The 17,638-nt window shown below is 51.9% G+C and overlaps 1 protein-coding gene across 2 annotated transcripts in view; it reads right to left on the bottom strand.

Annotated features, from left to right (window-relative positions):
* The window catches only part of TNXB (tenascin XB), a 63,709-nt gene extending 46,563 nt beyond the window's left edge, over nt 1-17,146 (bottom strand). For both annotated transcript variants that reach the window (XM_079780641.1, XM_079780642.1), the window contains exons 1-3: nt 16,997-17,146; nt 2,112-2,522; nt 235-1,794 (exon numbers count right to left, since the gene is read on the bottom strand). In XM_079780641.1, coding sequence (XP_079636767.1) covers nt 235-1,794; nt 2,112-2,511 — 1,960 coding nt within the window. In that variant the 5' untranslated portion in view covers nt 2,512-2,522; nt 16,997-17,146. The remainder of the gene's footprint in view (nt 1-234; nt 1,795-2,111; nt 2,523-16,996) is intronic.
* Between the last annotated feature and the right edge of the window lie 492 nt (nt 17,147-17,638).

Raw genomic sequence — 17,638 nt, 5'->3', positions numbered from 1 at the left:
ACAGAAGCTCCCTGCTAGTAAAAGCCACCCGAGCGGCCCGGCCTGCTCGTCAGGTATCTGAACGCAGGTCCTGCTGCCCGCATGCACCCTGGCTCCCTGGCCTCTGGCTGCCGCTCCCGCACGTAAGACCTCCCTCCACTCTCCCTCCAGCCCTTGGGCTCCTAGGCCCGGGGTCCCGCCTTCCCGCTGGCTCAGGTCCCCGTCCCTGAGGAGCAAATGGAAAGGCCCGCTCACCTTCCCCGCAGTCCTCCCCTGCGTAGCCCTCCAGGCAGACGCAGCTGCCCTCACGACACTCTCCACGCCCCCGGCAGTCCCCGGGGCATGTCTGGATGGCGCAGTCGGGACCTCGGAAGCCCTCCACGCATACACACTGGCCGGCCCGGCACAGCTCCCGGGGCCCACAGCCCCCGGGGCAGGCACCGGCAGGAGGCTCTTCCTGCCCACAGTCCTCGCCGCTGTAGCCCGCGTGGCACACGCATGCTCCCTGCACACAGCGCCCATGGCCCCGGCAGTCGTCCGGGCAGATGCGGGTGGAGCAGGAGGGGCCGGTGTAACCGGAGTCGCACACGCAGCGCCCGTCCTCGCAGCGGCCACGCCGGTGGCAGTCGGAGGGGCAGGTCCGGAGGCCGCAGTCTTCTCCGGCGAAGCCCTCCCAGCAGGTGCACACACCATCCTGGCACACGCCGCGCTGGCTGCAGTCGTGCGGGCACCTCCGCGAGCCGCAGTCGTCGCCCGAGTAGCCGTCGTCGCACACACAGCGTCCGTCTAGGCACTGCCCGCGGCCTCGGCACCCTCCCGGGCAGCTCCGTGCGCCGCAGTCCTCTCCCTCGTAGCCCACGTCGCACGCGCACACGCCATCCTCGCAGCGGCCGCGGCCGCGGCAGTCCCCGGGGCACCGACGGCTCCCGCAGTCCTCGCCCGTGAAGCCCGGGTTGCACACGCAGCGGCCGTCCACGCAGCGCCCTCGCCCACGACAGTCGCCAGGGCAGGCGCGTAGGCTGCAGTCCCGGCCCGTGTACCCGGGCCAGCACACGCAGCGGCCGCTCTCGCAACGACCCCGGCCGCGACAGTCCCCAGGACAGCTGCGCACGCCGCAGTCCTCGCCGCTGTAGCCCGCGTGGCACACGCACACGCCGTTCTCGCAGCGCCCGCGGCCCCGGCAGTCGCGCGGGCACGTCCGCGTGCCGCAGTCCTCGCCCGCGTACCCGGGCCAGCACACGCAGCGGCCGTCCACGCAGCGCCCACCTTCGCCACAGTCGCCAGGGCAGGTCCGCGAGCCGCAGTCTTCGCCGGCGTAGCCGGGGTCGCAGACGCAGCGCCCGTCCTCACAGCGCCCCTTCTGGCTGCAGCCCCGGGGGCAGCTCCGAGCCGCACAGTCCTCGCCGGTGTAGCCGGGGTTGCACACGCAGCGCCCATTTTCGCAGCGCCCCCTCTGGCTGCAGCCTCGAGGGCAGGAGCGCTGGCTGCAGTCGGCGCCGGAGAAGCCCGGCCGGCACACGCACACGCCCTGCACGCAGCGCCCGCGGCCCTGGCAGTCCCCGGGGCAGGAGGGCCAGCCACAGCTGGGGCCGGTGTAGCCAGAGAAGCACACGCAGCGACCGCGGACACAGCGCCCCTGATCGTTGCAGTCCTCTGGGCAGGACCCGGAAGCAGAGGGTGGGGAGGAAGGGGACACCTGGGAGTCCGTAGGGTCGGAGCAGGTGGGCCCGCCCCAGCCAAGCTCGCAGGAGCAGGCGCAGCGGTTCAAGTCAAACACGCCATGGCGGCTGCAGAGGCTACGAACGTCTGTCTGGCCTGGAATAAGAGCGAGAGGAGGGCCTCAGTCTCTCTGGGCAAGAGGCTCAGCCCGTACAGGCCCCCCTGAGCCTCCCCCTCCAGCAGGGCCAGCCTCAGCTCCCAGCGGCTCCTTATCAGTATGTGGGGGCGGGGAGCTGACACCTGGCCAGCTGGCTCCCCTCTCCAAGCTGTGCCCTGGCTGCACTCCCCACCCCAAGTGGTGAGGAAGGGGTGCCTTTTTCCAATTCATACCCAGGTCTCCCATAGGCTGGCGACACCCACCCAACTTCTCCACCTGCTCTTTTTCTGTGCCCCCGCTGTGGTCACCTGCTCACCTGTGCCCGCCTGGGCAGCAGCAGGGCAACACCCCCCAGTGCACTGTTCCTTGAGCCCCTTCACCAACTCCTCCAGGATCTCCAGCCGGACCCTCAAGGCCTGCACCTCTGAAGCAGGGACGGGGGGCTCAGTGCCTGGGGGGCAGCCACAGACAGCTGAAGGGGGCAGGTTAATGCGGTGGGTGAATACCACCTGCTTTTCCCCGCCTTCTACGGTGTGCTCATAAAGCTGAGAAGAGGGGTTCCCCCCTCTTGGCTCCGCTGTGCGGCCCCCTGGCTGAGGAGGGGGCCGTGGGGCTGGGAGTGTCATATTGGAGGGGGGAGAGAAAGGGCCTGCTCGGACTGTGCCCAACAGCAGCAGGAGGGCCAGGCTGGAGGCGAGGGAACATTGGGCTGGCATCCTTCAGGAGGCTGCAGGGAGAGAGGGCAAGTGTGAGAGCAGTTTCACAGAGACAAGATGCCCCCCAACACATACATTAACAACAGTCCCTCCACCCACAACTAATCCACCCAACTCACATGTACTAACAATCCACATCTAACCAACCCTAAGGAATACCCTCCTTGCAGACTTGTTTGGTCTCTAACTCGCTTTCTGATGTCATTCGGTTACCCTGCTCCCCATCTCTCTTCACTGTTACGCCCGCACTAGTCCTTTGTTTGTTCCACAGACACCACAGGCTTGCATTAGCCTAGGGACTTTGCACTGTCGGTTCCCTCTGTCTGGGCTGCTCTTCACTCAGCTCTTAAAGGTGGGCTCTTGCTTGGTCAGATCATAACTTCGGTGTCATTGACACCCAGAGGCCTTCCTTGCTGCCAGTGGGAGCAGTCTTCCATTACTGTCCACCACAATATCCCACTTGTGTTCTTCGTGGCATTCACTGCTGCCTGAACCATCTGTTGAGCTCCAGTGTGGGAGCTCCATGAGAAGGGCACGGCTGTATGCCTGGCTGTGAGCCTGTGCCTGGCACACAGGAGCTGTCCAAACCATTTATGTTGAACGGATTAGTAGATGAGCGCCTAAGGCCAATCCTCCCGCTAGCACCTGGATCCCAGTTCCTCCTGTCTTCTCAGGAAATTTCAGGGGTAGACTGTCCTCTCTCTTTTTTATTCAACTGCTCACTCTCAACTAGATCCTTCCATTGGATTTGACATGAGCTCAAATATATCCCATTTTTTGAAAAGCCCTTTTCCTCAGGACTTATATTACCAAGTATCAAAACCTCTTACAAAGATGCATGGATAGACAGAACAGAATAGGGTCCAGAAACAGACCCACAACATATATGGTCACCTGATTAATGGCAAAGGTGTTACTAAAATTAAGAGGGGACAAATGGGCTTTTGGATAAGTTGTGCTTGGCCAACTGAAATTCCATATGGAAAACATACCTATCTCTACCTTTTGCCCACATATAAAAGTTAATTTGAAATGAATCTAATGGACCTAATAGTGAAAGGTAAAGCAATAACTTTCAGAACAGTATTTTACAGAAGGAAATATAGGAGAATATCTTTATGACCTTGGAGTAAGCAAAGATTTCTTAAAAGCTAACAACACAAAACTTAACCATAAATATATCACACAAAACTTAACCAGAAGGATTAAAAATGGTGGCAGAGTAAGTGGATGCTGCATGGGTATGCTCTCAGGGCCAAACTGGAATTACAGAAAAACTTCCTGAATAATCAACAGGAGACTCACTGGAGAGAACCCTGGTAACTGAGGACGGAAAGTGGAGATTGCATAGATACTAGGAGGAGGGGCAGAGGCACGAAAGGGCTGGCTGGGCTCCCACAGACGGCAACTGAAGTTCCAGAGAGATATCTCAGCTGTGGGGGGTTGCCACTGAGAACTCTGGAGTCTAATCCCCAAGACGGGTCCTCCAGCAGAAAGCACCAGAACTGAGAAGGGTACCCACATGACATCTGGCTGGGAAAAGCACCAGGGATGCTGTCTGCCAGGGAGAGACAGCTGGAAATTCAGGCACGCTCTTAAAGGGCCAATTCACAAAATTCCCTGTGGAGCCACCCACATTGTGCCCCGGCTGGAGCTGTGTGAGCAGAAGCCAGGATTGGGGGCTCTGGGGTTAGAGCTTAGAAGGCAGACACCCTGGTTTCCTATGCTGAGTCATTCCCTCATGCTGCAGAGGTCATCTTTCTCATGCAGACATTTGCTATACAGGTGGCCTTATCTGTGGGGAAGACAGTTGACCCACCCTATTGGAAAACACCTTGCCACATGGTGCAGAATTTCCAGATGGCCATTAAGAGACTGAGAATAACAATGAGCAATCAGGCAGAAGCAATTGCCCCACCCTGTTGGGGGAAAAAAACTATTGCCACACCTGGGGACAATTGCCTGAGGGCAATTCAAGATGGAATTCTATCAGTCTGTAGACAGAGGCGGTTTCTGGAGGCTTTGTATCTTTGCCTGATCTAATTAGTCAGAAACAGTGTTTGACACTGTCTTGCACTACAGCTTGAAAGGCGTAGCATATCTACCTAATACAGAATAAAACACCAAAACAGGCAGCCAAAATGAGACACAAAGAAGCAATCCCAAATGAAAGAACAAGAGAATTCTCCAAAAGAAGAGACAAAAGAGCCCTAACCAGTTTGGCTCAGTGGGTAGAGCGTCAGCCTGCGGACTGAAAGGTCCCAGGTTCGATTCCGGTCAAGGGCATGTACCTTGGTTGTGGGCACATCCCCAGTAGGAGGTGTGCAGGAGACAGCTGATCCATGTTTCTCTCTCATCGGTGTTTCTAACTCTCTAACCCTCTCCCTTCCTCTGTAAAAAATCAATAAAATATATATTTTTTAAAAAGTCCTTTAAAAAAAGAGAGAGAGAAAAGAATGGAGATAAGAAATTCATCTGATATAGAGTTCAGAATAATGATGGTAAAGATGCTCAAAAGCATGAGAAAAGATACAGTAACTATGGAAACACAAGAATGACATAGCACAAATAAAGAAAATATTGGAAGGAACACACAGCAGATTAGGGGAAGCTAAGGATCAAATCAGTGAATTAGAAGATTGGGTTAAAAAAGTAACTCAATCAGAGAATAGCTTAAGGGTTCTCATGATTTTAATTGACACTTATAGAACAATTCACTTCTAAGCTGCAGAATATAGATTCTTCTCAAGTGAACATGGGTCATTCACAAAGATAGATCACATGTTATGATACAAAACAAGTCTCTACAAGTTCAAGAAGATTGAAATCATATCAAGCATCTTCTCAGATCACAGTGGAATGAAACTAAAAATCAACTACAGTAAAAACAACCCAAAACACTCAAACACATGGAGGCTAAATAGCATGCTATTAAACAATGAATGGGTTACCAATAAGATCAAGAAAGAAATAAAAAACTTCCTGGAAACAAATGAAAATGAACACAGAACACCAGAAATCTCTGGGACACAGCAAACGCAGTCCTGAGAGGGAAGTTCATAGCACTACAGGTCTACCTAAAAAAATATGAAAAATCAGAGGAGAAACCAAGATGGCAGCATAGGTTAACACCTGAAATTGCTGCCTTGCACAACCACTTCAAAACTACAACTAAAAGACAAAACGAACATCATCCAGAACCACAGGAAGGCTGGCTGACTGGAAATTCTACAACTAGAAGGAAAGAGAAAAGCATGCTGAGACTCAGAGGAGCTGCGGAAGTAAAGTGCAGAGGTACGGAGGCGCGTGTGTGGAAAGGGCTGGCAACTGAGGATGCGGTTGTCTTTTTCAATCGGGAGGGAGACACAAGCTCCTGACTGCTCTGAACTCCAGTTCCGAGCAAGACTTATACGGGGAGAAACTGGACTGTCTGGCTTCGGGCAGAACTCTAGGGCAGCTTTCTCTCAGAGGTGCTTGCAGTGATTACCGAGAGATACTGAGACCTGGGGGCCTCTTAGGGCAGGGCTGAGGATCAGCCATAGCTGTTTGCTGTGCCCTGTTGATTCCCTGAGACCCCGCCCCACCCAAGCTGTGTGCAGAAGCTTTTGCATATGAATGGCCTGGCCCTTTGCAATCTAAAATTACCTTAACATTCTGCAGCTGGGTCAGAGAGCACCAGAAGTTCCAAAAGAAGGCCTAAGGCTCCACAGCAGTTTGCATTGCTTCACAGCTGGGCCTCATCTGGGCACCTCCAAACCCCAAACAGAAGAGGAATCTGCAGATCTCTCTGTAGCTCCTGCTGGGTGGCCTCAGGCAGAGGCTAAATTTGCACCTCCTTAAAGACCCAAGAGCCAGTGTACCCAATGGTCAGAGTGGGACCATACCAGATTACAACTCCTTAGATCCATAGGGACACACTCAAGGGGCAGACTCAGTGAGCACCGAAGCCCCACTGAAGCAAGTCTTGCCCCATAAGGGTGTCTCCAGCACAGAAGTTCTCCCAGCATAGACACAGCTGATCCTCTCAGCCAATTGGCTTGAAGGTCAATTCCTCCCAGTGATACCAACAACAATCAAGGCTTAACTACAACAAGACTGTGCACACAGCCCACAAAGGGGTGCACCAAGAGTGTCCACCTCAGGTAATTGGGGAGGCTGAGCCACTGGGCCTTATAGGACACCTAGCACACAAAGCCACTCTATCAACACAGGGAAGCAGCCAAAATGTGGAGACAAAGAAAGAGGTCACCAATGACAGAAATAGAGGAAAGCAAATGACTGGATATAGAGTTCAAAACCACGGTTATAAGGTTTTTCAAGAATCTTCTAGAAACCGCTGATAAATTTAGTGAGACCCTCGAGAATATGAAAAAGGACCAACTAGAAATAAAGCATACACTGACTGAAATAAAGAATAATATACAGAGACCCAACAGCAGACTAGAAGAACTCAAGAATCAAGTCAAAGATTTGAAATATGAAGAAGCAAAAAATACCCAACCGGAAAAGAAAAAAGAATCCAAAAATATGAAGATAGTGTAAGGAGCCTCTGGGACAACTTCAAGGTACCAACATCCAAATTATGGGGGTGCCAGAAAAAGAGAGAGAGAGCAAGATACTAAAAACCTATTTGAAGAAATAATGACAGAAAACTCCCCCCACCTGGTGAAAGAAATAAATTTACAAGTCCTGGAGGCACAGAGAACCCCAAACAAAAGGAATCCAAAGAGGAACACACCAAGACACATCATAATTAAAATACCAAGATCAAAAGACAAAGAGAGAATATTAAAAGCAGCAAGAGAAAAACAGTTGTTTACCTACAAGGGAGTACCCATACGATTGTCAGCTGATTTCTCAACAGAAACTATGCAGGCCAGACGGGAGTGTCAAGAAATATTCAAAGTGATGAATAGCAAGAACCTACAACCAAGATTACTCTACCCAGCAAAGTTATCATTCAGAATTGAAGGGCAGACAAAGAACTTCACAGATAAGAAAAAGCTAAAGGAGTTCATCACCACCAAACCAGTATTATATGAAATGCTGAAAGGTATTCTTTAAGAAGAGGAAGAAGAAGAAAAAGGTAAAGATAAAAACTATGAACAACAAATACATATCTATCAACAAGTGAATCTAAAAATCAAGTGAATAAAAAATCTGATGAACAGAATAAACTGGTGAATATAATAGAATCAGGGGCATAGAAAGGGAGTGGACTGACAATTCTTGGGGGGGGAGGGGAGTGGGGCATGCGGGAAGAGACTGGACAAAAATCGTACACCTATGGATGAGGACAGTGGGCGGGGATAAGGGCAGAGGGTGGGGTGGGAACCAGGTGGAGGGGAGCTATGGGGGGAAAGAGAGGAACAACTGTAATAATCTGAACAATAAAGAATTATTTTAAAAAATAAGAAAAATCAACAATAAACTATTTAACTCTATAACTTAAAGAACTAGAAAGAGAACAATAAGAAAAGCACATAGTAAATAGAAGGAAGGAAATAATAAAGATTAGAGCGGAAATAAATGACATAGTGACTAAAAAAAATAATAATAAATTTAAAAAATCAATGAAACCAAGAGCTGGTTTTCTTGAAAGGATGAACAACATTGATAAACCATTAGCCAGACTCATCAAGAAACAAACACAGAGAAGCCAAATAAATAAAATAAGAAACAAAAGTGGAGAAGTAACCACGGACACCACCGAAATACAAAGGATTGTTAAGAAATTCTATGAACAACTATTTGCCAACAAGCTGGACAATGTGGATGAAATCTCTCAGTAAACAAAAGCCCGGGTCTGGGGGCTTCATAGGGGAGTTTTACCAAACATTCAAAGGAGAACTAACTCCTATACTCCTAACTATTCCAAAAAATCCAAGAGGAAGGAACACTTCCAAGCTCTTTTTATGAGGCCAGCATTACCATAATTCCAAAACCAGATAAAGACACTACAAAGACAGAGAATTACAGGCCAATATCCCTGATGAACATAGATGCTAAAATCCTCAAGAAAATATTAGTAAATCACATCCAGCAATATATTAAAAAGATCATACACCATGATCAAGTAGGATTTATTCCAGGGATTCAAGGCTGGTACAATATTTTCAAATCATTAAACATGGATACATCACATAAACAAATTAAAAGACAAAAATCACATGATCATATCGATAGATGCAGAAAGAGCAGTGGACAAAATCCAACACCCATTTTGATAAAAACTCTCAACAAAGTGGGAATAGAGGAAGCATATCTCAAAATGATAAAGGCCATTTATGACAAACCTACAGCGAACATCATACTCAATGGGCAAAAACTAAAACCATTTCCCCTAGAAACAGGAACAAGACAGGGATGTCTGTTTTCACCACTCTTATTCAACATGGTACTAGAAGTTCTAGCCACAGCGATCAGACAAGAAGAAATTAAAGGCATCCAAATTGGAAAGGAAGAAGTAAAACTGTCATTATTCGCAGATGACATGATATTATACATAGAAAACCCTAAAGACTCCACCAAAAAACTACTAGATTTAATCAATGAATTTGGCAATGTAGCAGGATACAAAGTCAACATCCAAAAATCAATGGCTTTTCTATACACCAATAATGAATTCCCAGAAAGAAAAACTAAACAAACAATCCCATTTACCAATGCAACAAAAAATTAATATATTTAGGAATACACTTAAGCAAGGTGGCAAAAGACCTGTACTCGGAAAACTACAGGACGTTGAAAAAAAAGAGATAGAAGAAGATATAAACAAGTGAAAGAATATACTGTGCTCATGGATTGGTAGAATCAACATCATTAAAATACCCATACTACCCAAGGCAATCGACAGATTCAATGCAATCCCTATTAAAATACCAACAGCATAATTCACAGGTCTAGAAGAAATACTCCAAAAATTTATATGGGATCAAAAAAGACCCTGAATAGCTGCAACAATCTTGAGAAAGAAAAATAAAGTTGGAGGAATCATAATACCAGATTTCAAGTTATACTACAAAGCCACTGTAATTAAAACAGCCTATCACTGGCACAAAAACGGGCATATAGACCAATGGAACAGAACAGAGACCCCAGAAATTGACCCAAACCACTATGCTCAATTAATATTTGACAAAGGAGGCAAGAGCATACAATGGAGTCAAGACAGTCTCTTCAATAAATGGTGTTGGGAAAATTGGGCAGATACATGCAAAAAAATGAAACTAGACCACCAACTTGCAGCATACACAAGAATAAACTCAAACTGGATAAAAGACTGAAATGTACATCGTGAAACCATAGAAATCCTAGAAGAAACCACAGGCAGCAAAATCGCAGACATCTCTTGTAGTAATATGTTTTTAGATACATCTTCTAAGGCAAAGGATATTAATGAGAAATTAAACAAATGGGACTACATCAAAATAAAAAGCTTCTGCACAGCAAAAGAAACCATCAACAAAACGAACGGGAGCCCACTGTATGGGAGAACATATTTGGCAATGATACATCTGATAAAGGGTTAATATCCAAAATATATAAGGAACTCACACAACTTAATAAAAGGAAGACAAATAAACAATCCGATTAAAAAATGGGCAAAGGACCTAAATAGACATTTCTCCTAAGTGAACATACAGATGGTCAAGAGACATATGACAAAATGCTCAAAGTCACTGATCATCAGAGAGATGCAAATTAAAATGACACTGAGGTATCACCTCACACCTGTCAGAATGGCTGCCATCAACAAATCAACAAGTGACAAGTGCTGGCGAGGATGTGGAGAAAAGGGAACCCTAGTGCACTGCTGGTGGGAATGCAGACTGGTGCAGCCACTGAGGAAAACATTATGGAGTTGCCTCAAAAAACTTAAAATGGAACTCCCATTTGACCCAGTGACCCCACTTCTAGGAATATGTCCCAAGAAACCCAAAACACCAATCAGAAAGAATGCATGCACCCCTATGTTCATAGCAGCACAACTTACAATAGTTAAGATCTGGAAACAGCCCAAGTGCCCATCGGTAGATGAGTGGGTAAAAAGCTGTGGTACAGTTATACCATGGAATACTATGCAGCAGTAAAAAAGAAGAATCTCTTACCCTTTGAGACATCATGCTAAGTGAAATAAGCCAGTCAGAGAAAGGCAAGTGTCACATGACCTCACTCACGTGAAATCTAAGGAACAAAATGATGAACGGAGTGGATCCAGAGGCATGGAAGCCTGGAACAGAGTGCGGAATCTCAGAGGGAAGGCGGGGGAGGGTGGGTGGGTGGGAGGTAATCACCAGGGGCCCTGTGTGCATATATGCATGACACACAGACAATGGGCAGTGAGAGCCTGGGGCCGGGGGTGGGGGGGTGGGGAGGTGGGGACAGCTGGAGGGGGCAATGGTGAAAAAAGGGGGACATATGTAATACTTTCAACAATAAAGAATTATTGAAACAAAACAAAGCAAAAAAAAAACAAACAAAAACTTAACCATAAAAAATGAGATTGATACATTGGGCCTCATTGAAATGGGTAACTTCTGGACCTCAAAAGACACCGTTCGCAGAATGCGGAGGTGAGCTGCACCCTGGGCGGAGGTGCTATTGAGCCCTGGACGGAGTGGGCTCACTTATAAGCAGATTTTCTCAGTTGGCCCATGCTGCTCAGCCCCACATCGCTCCGGGCTCAGCTGGTGTTTGGAAATGTGAGTCCGCAGAGGGACGATGATGGTTATACTAAGATTCTCAACTAAGCAGGCCGTAGGCACCACTAACCCCCATTGTATGTGATATGTCAGAAAAATTAGAGGAGGGGTTAAAGTCTAAACTAAAACACTTCCACACTAAGACAACAAATAAAGGGCCAGCAACCCAGTTTTTTTTTAAGTTGGCAGGAGACTTAAACAGTTACTCCAGATAGGAATACAGCATATCCACATGACTAACGGACATGAGACGGTTATAACTTCACTAGTATTCAGGGAAATGCACATTCAAACCACAACGAGACGCCATCACGTATCCACCAGAATGGCTGCCATGAAAGGAGCTGCCATTGCTTGACATTGGCAAGCATGTGAAGCAACGGGAACTCTCATCTGCTGAAAAGAAGGAGCGTGAATTAGAGCAACCACTTGAGAAAAACTGGCTGTTATGAGCACACGGCCTGTAGCCTAGCAATTCTACTTCTTGGTAAATGTCCAAAAGAAATGACTGCACATCTCCTCCAAAATCATGTACAAGAATGCTCACGAGCCCTGGCCGGTTTGGCTCAGTGGATAGAGCGTCAGCCAATCTACCAGGGGTCCCGGGTTTGATTCCGGCCAAGGGCACATGCCTGGGTTGCAGGCTCGATTTCCAGTGGGGGGCATGCAGGAGGCAGCTGATCAATGATTCTCTCTCATCATTGATGTTTCTAGCTCTCCCTCTCCCTTCCTCTCTGAAATCAATTAAAAAAAAAAAAAAGAATGCTCATGATATTTATCCATATTAGCCCAAACTGGAAACAACTCGAGTGTCCATTAATAGTAGAATGGAGAAATAAGTGGGGGCACTATAATACAATGAAATATTATACAGCAATGAAAAACACCCTCTTGTTACATGGGTCAACATGAACAAATTTCACACACATACTAGTAATGCTGAGCAAAAGAAACCTCACACACACACACACACTTTAACACACACACACACACACACACACACACACACACACCATTTTAAATGATGCTATTTATATGAGGTTCTTAGCGCACCAGCCCCTGGACTGAAGGGTCCCAGGTTTGATTCCAGTCAGGGGCACATACTTAGGTTGCATGCTCAATCCTGGCCCTGGTCGAGGGGTGTGCGGGAGGCAATCAAACATCTCTTTCACTTCGATGTTTCTCTCTCTCTGTCTGTCCCCCTCCCCTCCACTCTCTCTGAAAATCAATGGAAAATATCCTCTAGTGAGGATTAGAAAAGAGAATAGGATTGCTTTCAGGGATAGTATTGAGTGGGAGGAGCCACAAGGGGGAGTTCTGAAAAAGCTTTGCACCTTGGTCTGGACGGTGGTTAAACAGATGCATGCATATCCAAAAATTAATTGAGCGACATGCTTACAATGTGTGAAAGTTGTACCTTAAACTAAAAACACCTTCCCCAATCTCATCCTCCCTCCAGCCACCACTCTCTCTAACCCCCACTTCCTGGCCACAGTTGTCAGATTTAACTGCACTGCTGCTGTTTCCCTGTGTCCCGCGCATGCCCCCCTCCACTCTCACCTGGCTGCTCCAGCACAGCCTCCCCACCGCCTCCCAATGACCGGTGTCACAAAATCTAGGAGACATTCATCTTCATCTTACTTGATCTCTCTCAAAATCACTAAACACTATTGATCACATCTTCCACTTTAAAGCCTTCTAGATCTGTGCTGTCCATATGGTAGCCAGGAGGAATGTGTGGCTTGAACACCTGAAATACGGCAAGAATGATGGAGGCACTGAGTTTTACTCAGTAGTGGTTTTTTTCTAAATATATTTTATTGATTTTTTACAGAGAGGAAGGGAAAGGGATAGTTAGAAACATCGATGAGAGAGAAACATCGATTAGCTGTGTCCTGCACACTCCCTACTGGGGATATGCCCGCAACCAAGGTACATGCCCTGACCGGAATCGAACCTGGGACCCTCCAGTCCACAGGCCGACGCTCTATCCACTGAGACAAACCGGTTAGGGCTACTCAGTAGTTTTTAAAAGCTCCCTACGTGGTTGCTGAGACCTACTGCTCTCGTCACCGCCCCGGGTGCCTTCACCCAGACCCACGGCTTTAATATCCAACATATACGCCAATTTATAACACCAGCCTAGTGACCTCTCAACTCTGAGCCATATATCCAACTGCCTACGTGACATCTCCTCGTGGGCCCCCCGAAGTCAGGACGTCTGGAACGGAACGCACGATCGTCCCTCCGGTACCCAGCCCCCTTCCACTTCTGTAGCTCAGGGCCCACCATGCATCCGGCTCACAAGCCAGAACCTAGCTGCCCCTCAACAGCAGGCCATCTCATCGCATTTGCCCACGTTTTCTCATAAACGGCGCTTCAGTTTGCTTATTTCTCTCCCTCACCAACATGGTAGTCCAACCTCCTATTTACCTTTGGCTTGACAGCTGCAGTGGCCTCCTAGCTGGTCCCTCTGCTCCCCCTCTTGCCTCTCACAATCTTGAAAAGGCAACTAGGATGTCCCTCTCCCCCTAAAGACTCTCGGTGTCTCCCCCCTGAATTTTCTTCCAACACTGACAGACCTCTCCTGCCTCGTCGCCCACAGACTCGCCTCCCTGCCGCCACTCCAGGCCCCCCGGCCGAGGTAAGTCCCTCAGACTCTCGCTGATGCCAGGCTTTTGCACATGCGGTTCCCTCTCTGTGGCCCACTCTTCCCTTTTCTCTTGCCTCGTCACCCTTCAGGGCTCAGCCCACATCACTTCCTCAGGAAGCTTTCCTCCCAGGTCAGGCCCCCTATCATGTGACATCACAGCACCAAGCACTGTGATCTGTAGCACTTAGAACATGTTTTCATCACATGTTTGTGAGATTGGTTGATTACTTCTCACCCACGTTTGGTCTTGCCTGCTAGCCTGCAGGCCCGTGGTGGCAGCGTGCACCGTGTTTATTTCTTGGCTGCTGTATTCTCACATCTGTGCTCAATAAATATTTATTGACTGTATGATTGAATGAAAAGTTCAATGTAACCCCAGGACTAGCTTCAGAGCTGAAACCAAGGACAGGACAAGGTCAGGGCTAGGAGCACAGACAGTGTCTGGGACTGGAAATTGGTTAGAAACAGCAACTGGGGCAGCGAGCGGGCCAGGTGTGGAGCCTGGAAGGGCCGGACGGCACGGTGTGGCAGACTCTGCACCGCTGGGACCCCTAGGAGCGTCCCGCCAGAGCAGTGCTACTCGTGACGGCTGCAACCGGGACCCCGATGGCCTACGCCAGTAGACTGGATTAAATCAAGTGGCTTATTCACAGCGGGATGAAATAAAGCAATGAGAGCAGATGCAATGACATGGACGCTCTCCCTAGATGGGGCTGACAAACGCAGCCAGACACGGAAGAGGACATGCTCAAAAGCCTGTTTGTGTGAAGTGTGAGGCGCAGGAGGCTACACTGTAGAGTTCCAAGTCAGAAGGTGGCACTCTTTGGGGCGCGGTGGGAAATCTGGGGTGCTGAGACTGCCCTGTTTCTGGACCCAGGTGCCGGCTGTCTGTGGAATTCACTGAGGCCAGGACTGGGGAGCACAGGGGGAGGAGGTTTAGGGGCGAGCCGGTGGGGTGGGGCGCCTGCGCTGAGCCGGGAGGGGCCCTGGTGAACACAGGGGTGTGCAGGGCAGGGGTGGCCCACGTTCTGTTCGGGACAAGGATCGGAGAGGCGAGGGCCGTGGCTCCTGCAGAGCAGAGGGGCGGCGGAGGAGGGCCGGGGGGAAATGCTGCCTGGGGGGGAGAAGGGGCAGTGACTGCGCCCCCCCCCCATTTCCTGGCTCCCCACTTCCACTTCTCTGGGCCTGAGGAAAAGGGGTTTGCGGCCTCGCACACGGCCACCAGCCCCCAAAAGATGAGGGAGCTGGACAACGGGACGGAGCTGGCAGACCGGCCCTGCCCGAGAAAGCCAGGCAGACAGCTTTCCTTCCGGGGCCCTGCAGCCGGCCTCTCGGCTTGGGGTGTAGCCTCGGGTAAAAGGGGGTGTACCTACCCTCAAATCCGTCACCCTGTATCTAAGGCTGTGCAAATCACAGGGTGCATGCACACATAAATACAGGCACACATACACTTGTGTGTGTTCATCCACAAATACCGATAAAGCGTGCTTGTACACATGCACACATCCATCCGAATAAGCCCGCATCTTTGCGTGCACACACACACACACACACACACACGCACGCACACACACCCCTCCCCTCGTGCTCCTCACGCAGGCATCAGCGCTGCCGGCTGGTGTCCCCAGGGCTCCGAGGGCAGCGCTGTGACACAGACTTTACCGGGAGGGAGGGGCCCGAACGGGAGGCCTTCTCCTGGGGGAAGAGGCTCCCAGGCCCCGCCCCTGGAGGCCTCTGGGAGTTGGCCCCCACAGGTCCCGCTCCGTGGTGGGGACAGGAGGGGAGTCTGAGCAGGAAGAGGCTGGTGGGACCCAGAGGAGGGGCCACCACCCCGTCCGCACTTCCACTCCGGGGCCTATTCTCTGCGGGAGGGACGCGAGCGACATGGGGGTCTCGTGTCCCCCCTTCGAGCCCCACTGCACGCCTGGACGCCTCTCTGCAGCGGGGAGGGGGACGCAGCTTCACCCTCTTGGCACCCGCCCCTGGCTGGAGGGCTGGCGGGTGGGGCCTCCCCAAGCTGTGACTCAGCGTGCTGGGTATTGGCCAGCTCTGACACTTCGCTCATCGGGGACTGTGGGTCCCAAGAGGTGGGGAGAGGGGTGATGCTCCCCGAGAGCTGCCCCACCAGGGGCGAAGGTAGAGGGGAAGGTGAGGGGGGCCAGAGATTGGGTTGGACCCAGAGGGCAAAGAGGTGCTGGGCAGGGATGCGTTGGGGGACCCGCTGTCCCACATTCTGGGGAGCCATGGGCAGCGGGATGGAAACATTAAGAGGATCTCCCAACCCCCAGGTGGGGTCAGTGAGAGACAGGCAGGCCGGTGCTGGTCCTGCACCGAGTGACCAGGACTCAAGGGCAAGAAAGTTTGAGGAGATGAGGTGCCGGATCCCCAGGAATCTGGAGGCTGAACTGGGAAAAGGGGGCGGAGACCGGACCCCGACAGGCGGCCGCTGCGGGGTTTCCCACTTGCTTCCCAGTAGCTCCTCTCCGTTCACTTCCAGTTGTTTCCAAGCCATGACATTCTTTCCAGGCAAGATAAGGGGCCCGCCCGCCCCACCCGCCCCACCCGGGGTGTGTCACGTGTATGGGGGCGGGGGTCAGACGGACAGAAGCGGGGGAGCCTGGAGGGGGGGGGCGGGAGACGGAGCCCCTGTGCCCCTGGAGGCATCTGTCACCCCAGCCCCCTGAACCGTGAGTCCCGGGAGCAGAGCCCTCGGCCACAAGTTTTAGGACCCGCTCTGCAGGCCCGGGAGCCCTGGCTGCTCCCCAGGTTCCCCAGGCTCCCGCCCGGCCCGCGCCCGCTGTCACCTGGCAGTGCCCATCCGGACGCCCGCCGGCCGCTCCCCAGCGCCGCTCCGGCCGGAGCACGTGGGCTCCCCAGCCGCTCCCCGGGCCTCCAGGGCCCCGAGCCTCGCCTCAGCGGTGCCGCCTGGTGCCGCCACCCGGTCCATCCACCCCGTGCCCCCCGCGCGGGCCACAGAGCCCAGCCCCGGCGCCCCCACAGAAAGGGCCATGAGCTGACAAGGCATTTGAGGGAGTCTGGGGAGTGGGGGGTTCCCGAGAGAGCGGCCCTGCCGACCTTCGCCTTCGCCGGCGGAGGGACACTCCCCCGGCCCCAGCGCTGCCCTTACCCGGCGGTGAGCGCGGCCTCCGCACCTGTGCTCCCACCTCCGGCTCCGTGCGCCCGGCGCCCTGCACCCTGCACCCTGCTCGGGGGCTCGCTGAGCCCGGTCTCGGCAGCCAGCGCAGTGAGGCGGAGGGAGGCTGCGGGGCAGGGGAGGGGAGGGGAGGACCGCGGGAGGGCAGGGAGGGAGCGGAGATAGGGCCGGCCTGCCGCCCCTCCCACCCCGCCCGGCCCTCCGTCACCACACGCCCCTCCTCTCCCCACTCTCCCCTGACCCCTCTCGGGCTGGGAGGACCGAGTCCCACAGTAACCTCATCCTGCCCTCCACCCCGGTCCCACCTCCCGTGTCCTTTCCCCACCCCATCCCTGGCCTCCCCCCCCAGCCTGACATCTTCCCGCCCCCACTGTTTCTCCACCTGTTGCTCCTGCTCGCTCCGCTACCAACACCCTTCCCCACCGCCACCCTCTCTCCTCCCTTCCCAGCTGCCACTGCTCCGCCTGGGTGCCAGCTCCAAGGTCCCCCACCAATTCTCGCCTGGGGTGCGGGGCAGGAAACCTCCTAAGCCCAGATCCTTCCCAGCGTGAGGCCTCCTCGGGACGCCGTGTCCCCCCCTGCCCCCCGCCTGCTCGGCTCAGAGCACTGCTCTTC

This window comes from Cnephaeus nilssonii, assembly GCF_951640355.1.
Source record: "Cnephaeus nilssonii genome assembly, chromosome: 9".
NCBI classification, from domain to species: domain Eukaryota; kingdom Metazoa; phylum Chordata; class Mammalia; order Chiroptera; family Vespertilionidae; genus Cnephaeus; species Cnephaeus nilssonii.
Note: the sequence above shows the minus strand (reverse complement) of the source record. Positions and strands in the feature narration are given on the sequence as shown.